Genomic DNA, 18,115 nt, shown 5'->3' with positions numbered 1-18,115 from the left:
TACGAGAAGTTGTTAATGTCACCAACTTGAGGTGACAAACAGCATACTTTGTGTTGCAAAGTTAATTTGTTTGTCTCTTTGTTTAATTTCTGTTCCATTTGTTGACCATTATGTATGCCTGCACAACAATGAATGTCAACAATGTAGACTTGTTTCAGAATGTTCAAAAATGTTCACAAAACAAAAAGATTACTTCAGGATTTGTTTAGTTTTCATGGTTTCTGAATATTCATGGAATAAATTGATTCTGATTTCAGAAAAGGAGGTGTTGCATATTTTTTTGCCTCTGAGTGTAATTGGAAAATACCGAATCCTTTGCAATTGTGCACATTATCAAAGTAGGGCAATTTGTGAATACTGATTATAAATATCTAATACTGTTCCTTCAGCAGAATGATTCTTAGGGTCACATTAATAAAAGTGAGCACCAACTCATTTCTCAACTTCTTGGGAGCAGATGCTCCATTTCATGTGAATAAAAACCTTTCAAGAGCCTGCTCACACAAGGAGCACTATCTCCATCAGTGAATACCTACTACAGTACTCCCCTGTTCCCTATGGTAATGAAAGACCTACTGCTAAACAGGGATATAGTAAAACATTTCTCAAGCCCAGCAATGCCATTCAAAACACAACAATTGCTAAGGGAAGAAAACAGGGTAATTTGTTTTAAAGGATATATTAACAGTTGCTTGAGATCCAGTGAATAACAGAAACTTCTATCATGCTAAGACATATTGTGTTTACAGATTAGTATGGAAATACATCCTCTCTGTACTAACACTTACCCTGTAAGAAAAAAGAAAAAGGATTTGTTGGATTGAATGTTGAACATTTAGTTAATTCATGCATAAATAAAGCAGGGTGGCTACAAACAAGCAGAAATGAAATTCCCTGACTTTTCCAGGTTTTCCAGGACAAAATTTACATTTTTCCCTGACAATTACAAACTAAACAAAATCGATGTTTTTCCAAATGGAAATAATAAACTATACAGATCCACGTATGGTTTTGTTAAGTACCAATATTATCTTCTATGAAATTGACTTAATTTCTCTATTCTCTATGATTTGAATTCAAGCTGCAAAATAGTGAATTTGGAAAATTATTACAATTCACAAGCTACGGAAGGATTACGGAATTTTGTCATACGCAGTAAGTTTAAAATAAAATACTTGATTATTTTTAAAGTTACGACTAAATGAGATACGAGTGAAGAGAGATTGATTAATAAATACAGTTTGTAATTTATCAGTGTCCTTATACATTCTCGGTATTATATGTTGATATTTGCACTGAGGTTAGAACCCTCTGCTTGCAAGAACCATGAGTGCGGACTCATTTTTCAATGCATAAAGCTACTTCTCTCTTCTATGTAAAGCAAACAAATTAACTCTTGCATATAAGTGAACTGAATCAAACAAAATAAAGTGTCATATTTTCTTACATTATCAACGGGATTTCTGGTTCAGTACAGTATATCCAAGTGAAGTACTGTGAAACTCACAACATGCAGTTATACCATTATTGCTGACGAAAAGGGTATGTAGGTATTAGAAATTTAACGCAAGGAATTTATAGAATTGCATTGTATAGGTACCTGATTTAGCTAACCACACATTAAAACAGGAAAACACTAATAATAAAAGCTTCTGAAAGTTCATATACGAGGGGCATCCTGAAAAAAGCTCCAATGGTGCCTATACACAACACTAGTGGTCGGAGAGCGACACACACAAATGCAGGCAGGAAGAAGTGGCATGTAGCTATAATCTGGTACAGTTGCAATACAGCCGTTTTAGGACAGTTTTAGGTTAAAGATTGCAGCTCTCACACAGTCTCCCACCGACTACGATGTAGCCTACATTGCACGCACAGAATTTGGCACAGAGCCACCAGCAATCGTGTGAGGTGTGCAGATTGGACGTCATGAGTGATAGTATGGTCAGACGATGGTGCAGACAATTCACGGAAGGCCAATCGAATGTGAACAACCCCATACAGCTGAGTACACACGGGCCCTTTGCATCACTTCAGGTGAGAGATCTTGGACCACTCCTCCCTGAACAGGCCTGGCCTTGAATGTACCGAATTTCATATCTTTGCTTAACTGAAGAGGTTTCTGGCAGGGCAAGGATTTGACAGCTACACTGCGGTAGATATAGTTCCAGTCTTTGATGTCAGACACATATACCATGGACATACAAAATTTAGTGCCATACTACAACAAATGCCAGAACAACGGTGGTGATTATGCCGAAAATTAGGTTAGGACTCACTGTTACTAATGCAATAAATTACAACTGATATTCTTGTCTTATTTATACCTAATCGGCAGACTACTTTGTTATTTTTTTTAAAATTGGTGTATTTTCTTATTTTTCTTATTTTTTACTATAGGGTGTTATTTTCCCCAAAATTCACATTTTCATTTTAGCGCATTTTCTGGCAAATATCTGAAATTATACCTTCATTGTGTTTTAAAACTAGTGTTTCAAATTGTAAGTCACATGGCTTACACCTCTTCGTGAGAGTTTGATATCTTGAAATTTATTTTGGGAAAGTTATTTTCCATACCCCTTTCTTAATTCTAAGGTAAGAATTTTAGATAATGGAATTTTCTCCTTATATACTGAAGAGTGCATAATGACCATAAGTAGTGTTGCCCACGGGACGAGACGGGACAGGCTTTTAAAAATTTGAGACGAGACGAGATTGATCATGTGTCCCGAGACAAACGAATATTTTCGAGACGAGACAGCATTTCCACGAGACGAGACAGGCCAAAATCTCGTCTCGTGGGCAACACTAACTATAAGTGGCGACGCACCCAAAAAATTAAAATCAATCAATCTCACGTGACAGATACCGATATATCATGGCACCAAAAATTGGCATTATATTTTTTTGACTTGTTAGCGTTTTTGTTTTCGAAAAATTTATCTGCCAGATATACCGAAACTTAATACTCCATTGTGCTTGTAATTTCGTGACAGTTTGATATGTTGGAACAGATTTTTGAGGAAGTAAAGGTAAAGTGCTCCCCTGCACTTTTCCATGAAGGTGTATAGGGGCGTGGAGTTAGGGTCCCACACTTTATTGATCACGGCCGAAGGTGGGGGTGATGTGATCAGCACCACGCTCCTGGCTACATTTATCCCTCAAAGTTTCCTCAAGGTACCAGCTTCATATGATGCTGGGTGGGTGCCGGAGCAGTTTGAATAGGTGGAAAACATCCCGGTTCTCCCCTGCAGGGGATCGACTCCAGGTCTCTCGCATAGTAGTCAGATGCCCTAACGACTGAGCTCCATTATTACTCGCTCGACAAATGCCGATGGTGCGCACTTAGCTTGGTAATTCAAAACATATCTGGTGCGACAAATACGAAGATGTGGCTCTCGTGTGACGGTAGATACGCACTCGATCTCCTGTTAGAACCCAGCCGCTTTGCTCTGTGATGCAAATGGTTTCGATAGAAGTTGAAAAATCGAGAGAAATACATGATTTAAGGTGGCTGTCGGAATTATTCCATGTACGTATAACTATATAGTTGACTCTTGAGTAAAATGTTGGAAAACTTGCATGTTCTTTGTACATAAACATGGCCTAGAAAATACAAGAATGTTGTATTTCATGACATTTTTCGTTGTTTTAGGACATTTCTTTAAAAAAAATAAGCTAAAAACGCCAACAATTCGCATTATTTCGAACGGGCGAAAAATGTGTCCAGACTAGGGATGGCCAAACGGATCCGGATCCAAAAAATTCGGATCCATTCGGATCCGGGTCCGGATCCAAAATTTACGGATCTGGATCCGGATCCGAAAATTCCGGATCCAGATCCGGGTCTGAAAGTTTCGGATCTGGATCCGGATCCGAAAGTTCCGGATCTGGATCCGGATCCTAAAGTTCCGGATCTGGATCCGGATCCGGGTCCGAAAGTTTCAAATCTGGATCCGGATTCGGATCCGAGAGTTTCGTATCTCAATCCCATTATAATATTACCACACCTTAAAAGGTATTATGATTTTCAATTACAAAGAAATTTTTCATTAGTTAGCCCTACAAGAATTTTTTTCAAGTGTTGTTCCTAAAATACTTTGCTACGCATCGGCTAACACACTCGTACACAAAAATAATCTTACTTGTTTAACATAATATGTCAGAGGTGATTTTGTAAATGCCATTGAAACGAATATGTATTCATTCGAATATATTGGAAATGAAAACACACATAAATGTGAGACATTCCATTCCAGGATGAAACCTTTAACACATATAACAAGATAGAAATGTTATACAAAAATTATACAATTGTTCTACAGTTACAGTTTTAAAAATTAAAATAAAACATTATAATATATGCAGTGTTATATAATTACAAAGTGTAAGACTAACAAGGGAGGTTATATAAGTGTCCCCCTCCAATTTCCATGAAACTTGGCAGGTGTATAGTGGGCCCCAATGGAAGAAATATGTATTTTTTTGTTTCAGCTAAAAAACTGTTTTAGGGGGCAAAACCCCCTCAAATGTCAAGATGAGGACAAATTGATGTGAGTATCTGACCCCTGTGTCCCCCTCCGATTTCCATGATACTTGGCAGGTGTGTGTATAAACGGGCCCAAAGGAAGATATACGTGTTTTTTTGTTTCACCTAAAAAACTGTTTTAAGGGCCAAAATCCCCTCAAATGTCAAGATGAGGACAAATTGATGTGAGGATCTGACCCCTGTGTCCCTCTGATTTCCATGAAACTTGGCAGGTGTATAGTGGGGCCCAATGGAAGAAATACGTGTCTTTTTGTTTCAGCTAAAAAACTCTTTTATGGGGGAAAAAACCCTCAAATGTCAAGATGAGGACAAATTGAAGTGAGGATCTCACCCCTGTGTCCCTCCGATTTCCATGAAACTTGGCAGGTGTATAGTGGGGCCCAATGGAAGAAATACGTGTTTTTTTGTTTCAACTAAAAAACGGTTTTAGGGGTAAAAACCCCCTCAAATGTCAAGATGAGGACAAATTGAAGTGAGGATCTGACCCCTGTGTCCCCCTCCGATTTCCATGATACTTGGCAGGTGTGTGTATAAACGGGCCCAAATGGAGAAATACGTGTTTTTTTGTTTCTGCTAAAAAACTGTTTTAGGGGGCAACCCCCCTCAAATGTCAATATGAGGACAAATTTAAGTGTGTATTTGACCTATGTGTCCCCCTCCGATTTCCATGAAACTTGGCAGCTGTATAGTGGGGCCCAATGGAAGAAATACGTGTTTTTTTTGTTTCAGCTAAAAAACCGTTTACAGGGCAAAACCCACTCAATTGTCAAGATGAGAACAAATTGAAGTGGGGATCTGACCCCTGTGGCCCCCTCCGATTTCCATGAAACTTGGCAGGTGTGTGTATTAACGGGCCCAAATGAAGAAATACGTATTTCTTTGTTTCGGCTAAAAATCTGTTTTAGGGGACAACCTGCCCTCAAATGTCAAGATGAGGACAATTGAAGTGGGGATCTGACCCCTGTGTCCCCCTCCGATTTCCATGAAACGTGGTAGGTGTATAGAGGGGCCCAAAGGAAGAAATACGTGTTTTTTTTGTTTCAGCTAAAAACTGTTTTACAGGGCAAAACCCACTCAATTGTCAAGATGAGGACAAATTGAAGTGGGGATCTGACCCCTGTGACCCCCTCCGATTTCCATTAAAGTTGGCAGGTGTGTGTATAAACGGGCCCAAATGAAGAAATACGTGTTTTTTTGTTTCGGCTAAAAATCTGTTCTAGGGGGCAACCTGCCCTCAAATGTCAAGATGAGGACAAATTGAAGTGGGGATCTGACCCCTGTGTTCACCTCCGATTTCCATGAAACGTGGTAGGTGTATAGAGGGGCCCAAAGGAAGAAATACGTGTTTTTTTTTTTGTTTCGGCTAAAAAACTGTTTTAGGGGACAAAACCCGCCTCAAATGTCAAGATGAGGAAAAATTGACGTGGGGATCATCTGACCCCTGTGTCCCCCCCGATTCCCATGAAATTTGACAGGTGTATGGAGAGACCCTATGCCCCCTGTTTCTTCCTATGCCCTATTTACGTGGTTTCGGGGTCAGATCCCTACTTCAATTTCTCCTCATCTTGACGTTTGAGGGGGGGGGGGGCTTCTATACACCTGCCAAGTTTCATGGAAATCTGAGGGGGAGACTTAGACCTCCCTTGTAAATGTATTAATTAATTACAAATCGCGCACACACACACGATATATATATATATATGTGTGTGTATGTATGTATATTATATATATATGTATATTAGCAGGTAACAATATGTTATAAACACATTCTTACTTTCCAAGAAGCGCATGTGGGATGGCAAAACGGATCCGGATCTGAAAATTCCGGATCCGGATCCGAAAATTCCAAATCCGGATCCAAAAGTACCAGATCCGGATCCGAAAGTACCGAATCCGGATCCGAAAGTACCGAATCCGGATCCGAAAGTACCGAAAGTACCGAATCCGGATCCGAAAGTACCGAATCCGGATCTGAAAGTTCTGGATCCGGATCCGAAAGTACCGGATCCGGATCCGAAAAATTTTAGGATCCGGATTTCGGATCCGCCAGGATCCAGATCTGGCCATCCCTAGTCCAGACATCACTGCACATTCCTAAACATAACTTCGCAGCAATTACCAGTTTTCACGGTTTTAGCATTTGCGGTTCCCTACTAATCGGAAATTACTTTCTGGCCACCCCTTGTATAAATCAGTAGATGGAAAGTGAAAATTTAGCAGGGCTGGCAGAGAAAAGTCAATTCTTGAAGAAAGTGATTTGCTTTTATGATTGAGTGATTCGAGTAAATATATTAAAATATTTACGTATTTATTATTAGCATTTTATTTCATAATATTGGACATTAACTTCACTCAGTGAGAGATTAATGACCATCTCTCACGAGTTTAAACAGACAGGACAGAGAGTGGCGTTAATTTAATTGCAATACTAGTGTTGCAGTAAATTTGAGGTTGCGAGCATGCACTTGCCAATTTTTATAAAGTTCACCAATGCAGATTTATGTTTAACTTTTTCGTGATAGTATTCAATATATGTCCCGTTTGGTTGGATTCTTCTTGATATCTAAAAATAGTGCAATGTCATTGTAAACGTATGTTAACTTGTGCGAAACGGGTAATACGTCAGGATGATGAAAGAAAACCTTCGTAAGCACTGCTACATTAAATAAGGTGAAGTGAGCCAGAAGAGTAATAAAATTCCAGCAGCATATTTGCAGTCTAAAGCTCTTCTTGTTTATGCATGCGATTTTTGTTGGATGTTGCAGTCCATGCAATTTCTGTCGCATGGTGTAGTGATATACTTTGTCGGGTGGCGATATTCGACAAAAATTGTATGTATCAATAGAACCTATTTTCTTCCAAGTTCCTTCAGTTTGCCCAACAAAATGCCTTACTATCGGACGGCGCCACCCGCTCTTATCCCCTCCATCTGCTGACAAGTCCCCTTACTACTCCCATGCGGACAAGAAAAAATGATAATTCAATGTTTTTTCCACGTAATATTTAGAGGCTAAACTAAACATTTACTCCCCCGATGATACCATATGGTATCATCAGAGTAAGGTCGTACTGCCCCGATGATACCATACTCTATCATCGTGCTGATTACGAAATGAATGTGCTTTTTGGAACTTCGAACTCTTATGTTTGGGTGGAAACTCAGACACAGGTCTGGAGCAAGCCTGGGAAATTCATATTGAAGACCAACCTCGCCCCCTCTCCGCAACATATCAAAGCCACATTTCCGAACAGTTTCACATTTTGGCTCATTATTCAACTTGCATGGCACCCAGGAACATGAAACATTTTTCAATCAATCTCTTTGAAAACGTCCATTCCTTGAAGAGAATACTAAGGTTTGCGCCTTCTCCCCAAAATAGCGGGAGAACAGGGGACAAAGTCTAGATTCTTATTTTTTTCCATTAAAATTCGGAGGTCGCGACCCCCAACCTCCCCCCCCCCTTCCTCGGTTCGGTGTTCTGAGTTCTACACGGTTGCATGCTATGATGTTTTAGCTGCAAAACAAAACTTATCCGAAGTAGATTCCTCACATAGTGGCCGAGTTATAACAATTTTCCTCCAAAAATGCAAATTACCTATTTTTCGTAAAAAAAAAAAAAAAAAATAGGCTTATTATTCAACTTGTATGGCACCGAAGAACATGAAACATGTTTAATTCTGTTGAGAAATGTCCATTCTTTGAAAATAATACAAAGTTCGCGCCTTCTCCCCAAAATAGTGGGAGAAGAGGGGGCAAAGTCCCTATTCTTATTTTTTTGTATTGAAATATTGAAATTCGGAGGTCGCGCCTCCAACCCCCCCCCCCCCCCCACTTTCCTCGGTTCGGCGTTCTGGGTTGTACACGGTTGCATGCTCTGATGTTTTAGCTGAAAAACAAAACTGATCCGAAGTACATTGCTCCCATAGTGCCCGAGTTATAACAATTTTCCTCCAAAAATGCAAATTACATATTTTTCGTAAAAAAAAAATCACATTTTGGCTTATTATTCAACTTGTATGGCACCCAAGAACATAAAATATGTTTCATTCTCTTGAGAAATGTCCATTCTTTGAAAAGAATACTAAAATTTGCGCCTTATCCCCAAAATAGTGGGAGAAGAGGGGGCAAACTAGTTTTTTTTTATTGAAATTCGGAGGTCGTGCCCCCAAGGCCCCTTCCTCGGTCCGGCGTTCTGAATTGTGCACGGTTGCATGCTCTGATGTTTTAGCTGAAAAAAAACTTATCCGAAGTAGATTGCTCCCATAGTGCCCGAGTTATAACAATTTTCCTCCAAAAATGCAAATTACCTATTTTTCGTAAAAAAAATAATAATAATATTTTGGCTTATTATTCAACTTGTATGGCACCCAACAACATGAAATATGTTTCATTCTCTTGAAAAATGTACATTCTTTAAAAAGAATACTAAAGTTCTCGCCTTCTCTCCAAAATAGCGGGAGAAGAGGGGGCAAACACCAGATTTTTGTTTTTTCCATAGAGATCCGGGGGACGTGCCCCCCAAGTCCCTTCTTCCTCAGTCCGGCGTTCTGAATTGTACACGGTTGCATGCGCTGATGTTTTAGCTGTAAAACGAAAGTTATCCGAAGTAGATTGCTCACATAGTGCCCGAGTTATAACAATTTTCCTCCAAAGAGTGTTCGAATTTAAAATTCCCGCCGAGAAGCCCGGGCGAGAGAAATTTCTCTCTCTCCTCCTCCTGGCATCACTGGTTTCTGGCGCCGTGGTCGTGTTGCCATAGAAAAGTTAGTTCTATGGTTTTGCGCATAAAAGGGGCCTAAAAGTTGGGGCCGAAACTTGCGAACGAGATTTCCTGTTCCCGTGCAGAGTTCCATAACGATATCTTAAAAAAAAAAAAATCAATGAAGACGAAATTCCCTGACATTTCCCTGACTTTTTTTGACACCTCAAATTCCCTGACTTTTCCCGGTTTTCCAGGTTTTCCAGGTCTGTCGCCACCCTGATAAAGTAGAAATTCAATTACTTACAGATATAACACAGTCATTTACTTTTGTCTTCAAGGCAGTTTCTGAGGTTTCCTTTAATTTTGTGAACAGCATTGCTGTAATTTGTTCTGGAGAAAATGTGTGTTCCTCAGCAAGATAATTAACCTGTGAATAGGTAAGAAAAGCAGTGAATTAATGCAGATACAGAAGGTCGCAAAAACAAAATAATAATACATTACTTAAGTTACACTCCCACCTATTCACTAGAACAAGGATTGCGAGCTAATTTCAGTGGCTCATGAAGGATTGACCGACCACCTTACAACTCAGGGAAACTTGAGGATGTCACATACTCACCACCTCTGAGTGGTAGCCAGGTCAATATTTCAAGAAGCAAGAACAGCAACGATCCTTCAATACACTAAAATCATTCTCACTATCACAGACTAAATGTTGACACTGATCATCACTATTGTACCAATAAAAATAATTATAGCATGTACAGTGGAACCTCGATTTTACATTTTTCAGGGGACCAAGGTGAAACAAATTAAAATGCAGGAATATTTAAAATCGAGGAAAGTTTTACAGCATTTTGTTCTATTGGGACCATGAAAATTGAATGTACAATGAAGGGAAATGTAAAAACCAGGGAACATAAAATGGGGGTTCCAGTGTATAATGCACGAATGCACACTTGTTTTTGATGGGGAAAAGCAACAGACACTTAAGGTTCAAGAAATGGCTTTCGTAGTTGTAGGTCCTAAAGCATTTGATAAGAATGACATCATACCTATTCAATGAGTCACCTGTTTGCTATGTGGACCAAGAGGAGAATATCATCTTGTGCATACAATGTGTCACCAACCCATCCCACATTTTACCTGAGGCAAGATAAATGTGTTTCTGTGTGTGCAACAAGACCATCAAACTGATAAGACAAGAAGGTTATTTCTAAAAGCAACATGAACTTTGGTATTTCACATGCCCATTTTAGGTAAGAGACTACCTATTATTCCATGACACATTGAACTAACACAATTTTCAATTTATGAATTTGGTTCATACATACGGAAGTGTAGACATTCATGGAGTAATGTAGAACAGCCTTGTGATACATTTCTGTTGAACTTGTGGTTAACAACCAACATGTATGTGGAACTCTTGATGTAATAGAATGAAATAATAATATAGAATGTTCGTTGTTGTGAACATGGATATAGATGTGCAAGTTTAATGGTAATTATTTCTGTTGTGTTTCAAAATATTGAAGTTGAAGATATTGTTTATCATGTGTACAAGAGAGTTTATTTTTAAGTAAGTTGGTAGATTAAAATATGATTGATGTTTAATGCTTGTTATTTCGAAACTTCCTTGCTGTGATCAGCCATATGTGTATATTTATGAGCCAAATTGATACAAGTTTTGAGAGATACATAATGGCAATGTAAAGTGAGATGATGTTTCTCTTCATTCCGAGAAGTTCGATTGCAAAGAGTAACACACTTACACAGGCCGGTTGGCGCGTGTCAAATAATCAAAATAAAATAGCAATAAATGCAAAAAATCTAACAGTTATTTTTAGTGTTTTTTTTTATTTATTTTATCTGCGACGTTTCATTCTGGTTTCCCAGAACATTTTCAATCTACACTAATTCACTCCACACTTGTATGGATATCTTAGTGTAGCTTGAAAAAGTTCTGGGAAACCAGAACAAAACGTCACAGATAAATAAAAACCCCTAACAATAACTGTGTTAGATTATTTTGCATCTATAAAAAGTGGTTATGCAAACCTTTAAGAAGAACTTAAATAGCCATAAATAAGAAATGAAGATGTTCATTGGACTGTTCAAGGACCATTCAAGCAGTTGCCCCACTGAATCTACAGCATGCACATTGCTGTGCAGTACAACTGGATGTCTCACCAGAACTTTTGATTCTGTCTGATGAATGGGTCGATTACAAATTTACCAGAAAGTTACTGTAATATTCACTGCTCAAGGTAATTCCCTTCCACACTGAGTGACAAAGGAGAATGGCCACGTCGTCGTTGGCAAGAATAAGAATCACAATCTTGGGTGGTTGCTTGTCAGAATTTTTGTGGTCTTGGTCAATCTGTATGGTGCCACTCTGTGGAACACTCATGCAATAATTGGTTATTATTTTTTATTAATGATAGTAATTTTTGTAATTATTATAATTAATAAAAACTGCACATATACAAGATATACACAAATGAATGGTGCGATTATAAATGTCAATAAAATATTTATTTTTCAAATTACATGGTTGCAGCAAACACTGTTAAAGAGGCAGAAACTATCCCAGTCTTTGATATAAGAGTTAAAATTACAATCTTTTTGATACGCTGATTCCAAATATGGCCTCATCACGTAAGGATTTTCCACAAAAATAATCACATTCTCCCTTGGCCCCCTTGTTTCCTGGATCTTACGCTGTGCGATTTATTTCTATGGAGGTTTATTAAAGACAGGGTATATGCACAACCCATGCCAACTCCCACCCAGCAACTTCATGATCAGATAATGCATGCAGTGCAGGACATTACTAGACCTAGGATTTTAGGTTTTTAACCTATTTTTTCCTTTACAGGTATGTAAGAAATAATAAGTTATGCTTTGTGGAAAACTAACAGTGCAGCATTGAAGTTTGCACCACTGACTATGTTCTCATCGAAAGATTACTTTCAGAATATAAGATAATCCACACAGACAAAATTGCAGAGTTTGACTGTGGATAACATGAAAAAGATTTTTGCCTAACTATATAGTGAAGAGTGAATTTTAATAGAAAATTTCCTATGGTAAGTTCTGCAATCACCGTAGGGTTAGGCAACACACACAACATTATGCAAGATAGTGCACATTTCAGGATATGGGTTTCATTTCTTTTTTCTTTTTCATTTCTTTTTTTTTACTTTCATTGTCTGTGACTATACCTAATCACCATTTTCCCGGAATTTTCAACTATTTTAAGTTTTTTTAACCTACTTCAAGATTTTCGAGCCTAACTTTAGATTTTTAGAACCTATTTTAGGATTTTTCGAACCTATTTTAAGGTTTTTAGAGTCTATTTTAAGAACCTAAAAGCACACTTTTTAGAACCTAAAAATCCGAGGTCTAGACATTACAGTGGACATGTTATACTGTGTGTGGAACGAGTTTGATTACCGCGTTGATGTGTGTCGTGTGACCAGAGAAGCCCACATTGAAGGATAAAGTAAAGTAAAAAGTAAAGTGTTCCCCTGTGCACAGCACCACGCCATGAAGGCATATAGGGGGTGTGGGGGTAACGCCTCATCCACATTGAAGGATTGTAATTTTAAATCACATATCAAAACCTGGGACAGTTTCCGCCTCTAACAGTGTTTTCTGCAAGCACGTAAGTTGAAAAATAATTTTTTTATTGATATTTATAACCACACCATTCATTTTTGTATACCCTGTATAATCAGCAAAGGAAACAGTGATTCAATAATAAAATGTTTTCTTGAATTCTAGTGATAAAAAAAAAGTATGGGCTTGTGAGCTGCCTCCTGGTATGTAAGTTTCTCGTATGGCATGGGTAAGCTAGGGTTAAAACTAAACACGTACTCCTGATGAGCACATCTGCCCATGGACTTAAAACAAGCTTTTACATGTTTGTCTCTCAATTTAAATGTTGATGTCATAAAATATGAAACAAATGTTAATATCGAAATATTCGATGTTTTGCGACAATTAAAAATCTTTACTGTTCACAACACATATGCAGAAGTATACGTATTACGTGAATGTGCGTATATATTTAGGGCGTACTGAAAGTCGTGATCAACATGTTACAAGAAGGAAGTAAACTGTAGAAAAAAATCTAATATATCCCTGTTCAAGTTCAAGTCTTCAACATAATCATCATGTAGATAGACACATTTTTGCCAACGTTCTGGAAGTTTGAAAATTCCTCTGTTGTAGAACTCCACTCGGGCACTTATGAATATTATCCTAACGGCAAGTTCCACTTCTTTGTTGGTGTCTTATCTGTTTCCCCGCATGTGTTCTTTTAGAAGAGAAAACAAGTGAAAGTCAGGAGGAGGCACATCTGGACTGTAGGGAGGGTGTCGAAGGAGTTCCCCAAATCTGGCAACTTCATCCCTCGTTAGCTGTGCTGTGTGCGGCTTGGCGTTGTCATGTTGGAGGATAACCCTATCCCTGCCACGACGTTTTTCACGAATAGTACGACGAAGTTTTCTCAAAGTATGCACGTAATGAGCGGCATTGATTGTTTCCCCAGAAGTGAGAAAATCCACTAGAAGAACATCCTCCGAGCCCCAGACAGTTCACATCACTGGCAGTTGATGACATTGTCCTCGATTTCTTCTTTCTTGGTGATGTTTGATGTCGCCACTCCAGGCTTTGACGCTTACTCTCAGGCTACTACAGGTGGAAAATGGTTTTGTCTCCATTAACCAAACACTTCAAGAAACCCTCGCCTCCATCCTCTGCTCGTCACCATGCCAAAAGTTATGTGCAAACATCTTTTCCATTTCGTTTTTGTGCCGCATTCAAATCCCATGGCACCCATCTGCAACACACTTTCCAGTAACACAGTACACCAATCATCTCCTGGATAGAAATGTGCCCTACTCCAACAATGTTTGATGGTTCCCTAACCAAAACATGCCTGTTTGCCTTGATGATTTCCTGGACGTGAGCCACGTTCCTGTCCTTCGAGGCAGTTCTCGGGTGGCCTGTGCAAGGGAGATTACTGATGTGTGTGTTTCCATCTCTAAATGTTTTATCCATCGCCGCATGCTACTGACAGCCATACACTGATCACCATACACTGTTATTTTTCCACAATAATTAAGTGTTTGAATAACTGTAAATACCCCAATTTTTTTTATATCTTAGTTTGAACTACTGTAAATGTGGATAGGAAATAATTTTCGTGAAATGTGTTTTATAAACAAAAAATAATTGCGGACTGCTTGTAGTAGCACTGCCCATCCCTGTTCTGATAACTGCAGCCTCACATTACCTCATCGATGGCTCCTATTGGCTATGGTTCCTGGATCGGATGCCGGAGCAACACGTGATGGGTTTGTTTGAACTTATGTGACGTCACACTAACATTGTATTATGTAACTCTTCGACAAGGTAGTTTTTGAACCTGGCCCATGAGAGAACAACAGCATTATGATTATTTCCCTGCGCTACAGTATCTACAACCGCAGTGTGACATTCTAATGTAAACTGTACTCACGGACATTTTTAGAAGGCAACTTTTAATCTGTCAACCCTAGTCGAGGAATTGTAAATAAATTTAATCCTGGACTGGGAGTGGAAATCAGCAAACATAAATGAGTTCTAGACAGTGTAGAACCTTTTCATATTTAAAGCATTTGAATTCAGTCCAGAAACTTTTTTTCCGGATCAATTTATATACGGTCCAGGAACCTTTTTTCCGGATCGATTTATGTAGTCCAGGAACCTTTTATCTGGATGAATTTAAATTCGGTCTAGGAATCTTTTTTCCGGAAGAATTCAAATTCGGTCCGGGAATCTTTTTCACCACATCAATTTAAATACAGTCCAGGAACCCTTTTTCAATGAAACAATACACAACTTGGACCAAATTTAAATTGTGCGAGAAAAAAGGTTCCAGTCCTGCAGCGGAACCCAATAGCATCCATTCGAATTTTTAGGTTCTTGGACCTTTAACAACCCTGGTTTAAAGTGGAATCTGAACCACTATGTGCCTCCACTGGGTATCGAACCCGGGACCCCTTGATTACAAGGCAATGATGCTACCACTGCATCATCGGGGAGGCCCAGGTACAGCCTCTAGGAAACACTGAACACCGTCAAACCACTGTTGGGTATGGAAGTGTCTTATCAAAGAAGCTTGCACAAGTCCTCTGCAACAAAAAAACTTATAATTAACGAAATTTGAATTCATAAAAATTCAGACTCTCGGTTATTGGCAAAAAATTTACCCAACTCTTTCAGTCACACGGGGACATGTAGTTATTGCGCGAATATTGAGTATATGTTGAGAAATATTCTGAAATATGGAAATAATATGAAAAAACAACTAAAATATGTAAAATATGACCCAAAATCTAATATATGTACAAATATGGAAAATAAAAACTGAATTCTTCAAGGCTGCCATGATGCACAAAAATAATAAAAACTTATTTCAGCCTCACACACATAAATATGTATTTACATATAAATTCGTTCCCTGGTTATGACTATGAAACATTAGAGTTTCACTGACTTTCATCCAATAGGAATGTCATCTGACTTCCACATGGGAGAGCAGGATTTGATTCCCTAAGTGGATGATCTCAGGTGGTCTTTTCTATCAATGACCTTTATAAAAGGGCCCGAAGGTTACCCTCTCAACAGTGGGTAGCTGGTGGAAGGGGGGTAGGTTAAGGAGATCTAAATTGAGAACTTGTTACTACTACCTCCATACCTGCCTTCCATGTGCTTTTATAACATGACAGAATTCAAAACACAGAGGCAAGCTTTACATTGGCAATGCCTAATACAGAGTTTTAAAAATAATACTGCTATTCAGGTCACTATTCTCACACCTTCTCTTGAAGGTCATGAAAGAAAAAACAAAAAGCTGAGAAAACATATCTTTCTAATGTCCATTGTTGTTTGTATTGTGATATTTCCCGTAAAATTTGGAGAATCTAATACGAAGCTTTTAAAAAGGGAAGTAGAGTGAGATTATTTCCGTAACAGCTCTGGCCGTTCTGCGCTTGCACCTTGGGAGCGAGTCATAACTCCCGACGCCTCCAATCAAGAAGTGAACCTCTGACGTCATCTCTTACTCTGCACCTATAGCTAACTCTATTGCTCATGCTGTACACTGCTCGTAGACTCGCTGGCTAGACTCGCGCAGTCAGCTGGAGATGTTCCGAATGCACTCGGACTCTACACCATTATGTCTTGTTTTTGACATAATTACAAAATTACACAAGAATTAACAAATTTTAAATCAGAATATGCTCAAAGGGAGGGGGAGGGGGCAAAAATCTGTTCATATACTCCCTGCATATCATATCTCTATGGTGTTCTACTAACCACACAAGTGGAATTTTTGTTATACCATATCATCAGTATTAATACACATTTCCAGCATTTTTCTTTCTTAAACAAACTTTTCAATCAGCAAATATCTTTGTAATCCTGTGTGAATTTAACCACAATGATAACATTAACATATTTATATTTGTTTTGTGTTGCATTTATCAGAGGTTTTTCACCTGCACATTACTTTAAACCCTAAATGTTTTCTGAAAGAAAAGTAGGTTAACCTGCTAGTTCAATCTTCAAAGGAAAAGAAAAGTCTGTACTCTAGGTTTTAGGTTTTTCAAATCCCCCTGGTCAACAAAATAGCAGACAAAAATTACATGAAGGTGAAGGAGTATAGATTGAAATATTACATAAAGGCTTCTGAAGTAAATTATAAGAATAATAAGTTCTAATATATTTCTCCCAACTTTAACTCAGAATTCTTATTGAGTGAGTAAAATCAACTTGAAGTGAAAGAACATCCATGAAAAAACCTTCTGTATGCATGCCTTATGTTTGTGAATCTCTATTTGGAATACAATTAGATTACATAAATACAGGAAAATAAACTCCTAGTACAATTTTTAAACCTACCTTAATACCTATGCTACCATTTGGTTGTTGTACTGCCTTAAACGGCAATGTCTTCAGTTCTTGCTGGACAACCTGATCATTAAAATTTCTCCCCAGAAGTCGTTTGAAACCATGGATTGTGTTCTTCATGTTCGTTACCATTTGATTTTTTGCGGCAACCCCAAGGATTCGATTCTTCCCACTGAATGCTACACATGACCTATAAGGGAAATAAAAAACATTATTTTACAAATTATCTCAGGACTACTGAAAATACAATACAAATGCAGCTTTATTTGAAAATAAAAATTTGACTACTCAGAAAAAAGATGTTAAACCTAGAAGTTTACCTTTCACCTTCAAAAGGATTCTTACGAGTTTACTGTTATTGTATTATCTTTAGTTATTTTCCATCACTTTCCTATTACTCTGCATTATTCACAACAATGAATATAATCCAGTTCCCAAAGCCTTCCCAAAATGTAACTTACACCAAACACAGATTACATTTAACTGTATAGGATACCTTATTCCCACGAAAAATTGAAGATACATTCGTTTAGATATTCAAGATGAAAGGTCATATCATGTGACCAAGATGAAAGTTATATCATAATTATAAGTATAGTTAGAATGGTTTCTTTTGACCTTGTAAGCATAAATTTGATTTTTTAAAATAAAGTTGGTAACCCTGCTGTACAAACACCATGCATCATTGAGGGTTAAAATTTTACACATATGTAGTTACTTCATGTCCCTTACCACCCTACCAAATTTCGTGAAAATCTGAGATGGTCAGGTTGAGAGCTGTGATGATTTGGCATGGAATGACAACCCTTTATGGGTTTTGCTCATACTGTTTGAAATTAAGTCACATAGACAAAATTACCATTCCTTTTGATTAAAGAGTTGGTTAATAGTAAAAGTCTGG

General features: G+C 38.1%; 1 protein-coding gene across 1 annotated transcript in view; it reads right to left on the bottom strand.

Moving 5' to 3' along the window:
- The window catches only part of Hsp110 (heat shock protein 70Cb), a 154,988-nt gene that overhangs the window by 43,018 nt on the left and 93,855 nt on the right, over nt 1-18,115 (bottom strand). Inside the window, exons 2-3 of the mRNA XM_083134000.1 lie at nt 17,206-17,404; nt 9,557-9,679 (exon numbers count right to left, since the gene is read on the bottom strand). Of these exons, the coding sequence (XP_082990126.1) occupies nt 9,557-9,679; nt 17,206-17,404 (322 nt within the window). The remainder of the gene's footprint in view (nt 1-9,556; nt 9,680-17,205; nt 17,405-18,115) is intronic.

The sequence above is a fragment of the Lepisma saccharinum genome, chromosome 13 (assembly GCF_977018435.1).
Source record: "Lepisma saccharinum chromosome 13, izLepSacc3.1, whole genome shotgun sequence".
Lineage (NCBI taxonomy): Eukaryota > Metazoa > Arthropoda > Insecta > Zygentoma > Lepismatidae > Lepisma > Lepisma saccharinum.
This window is presented reverse-complemented; position numbering and strand designations above follow the sequence as displayed.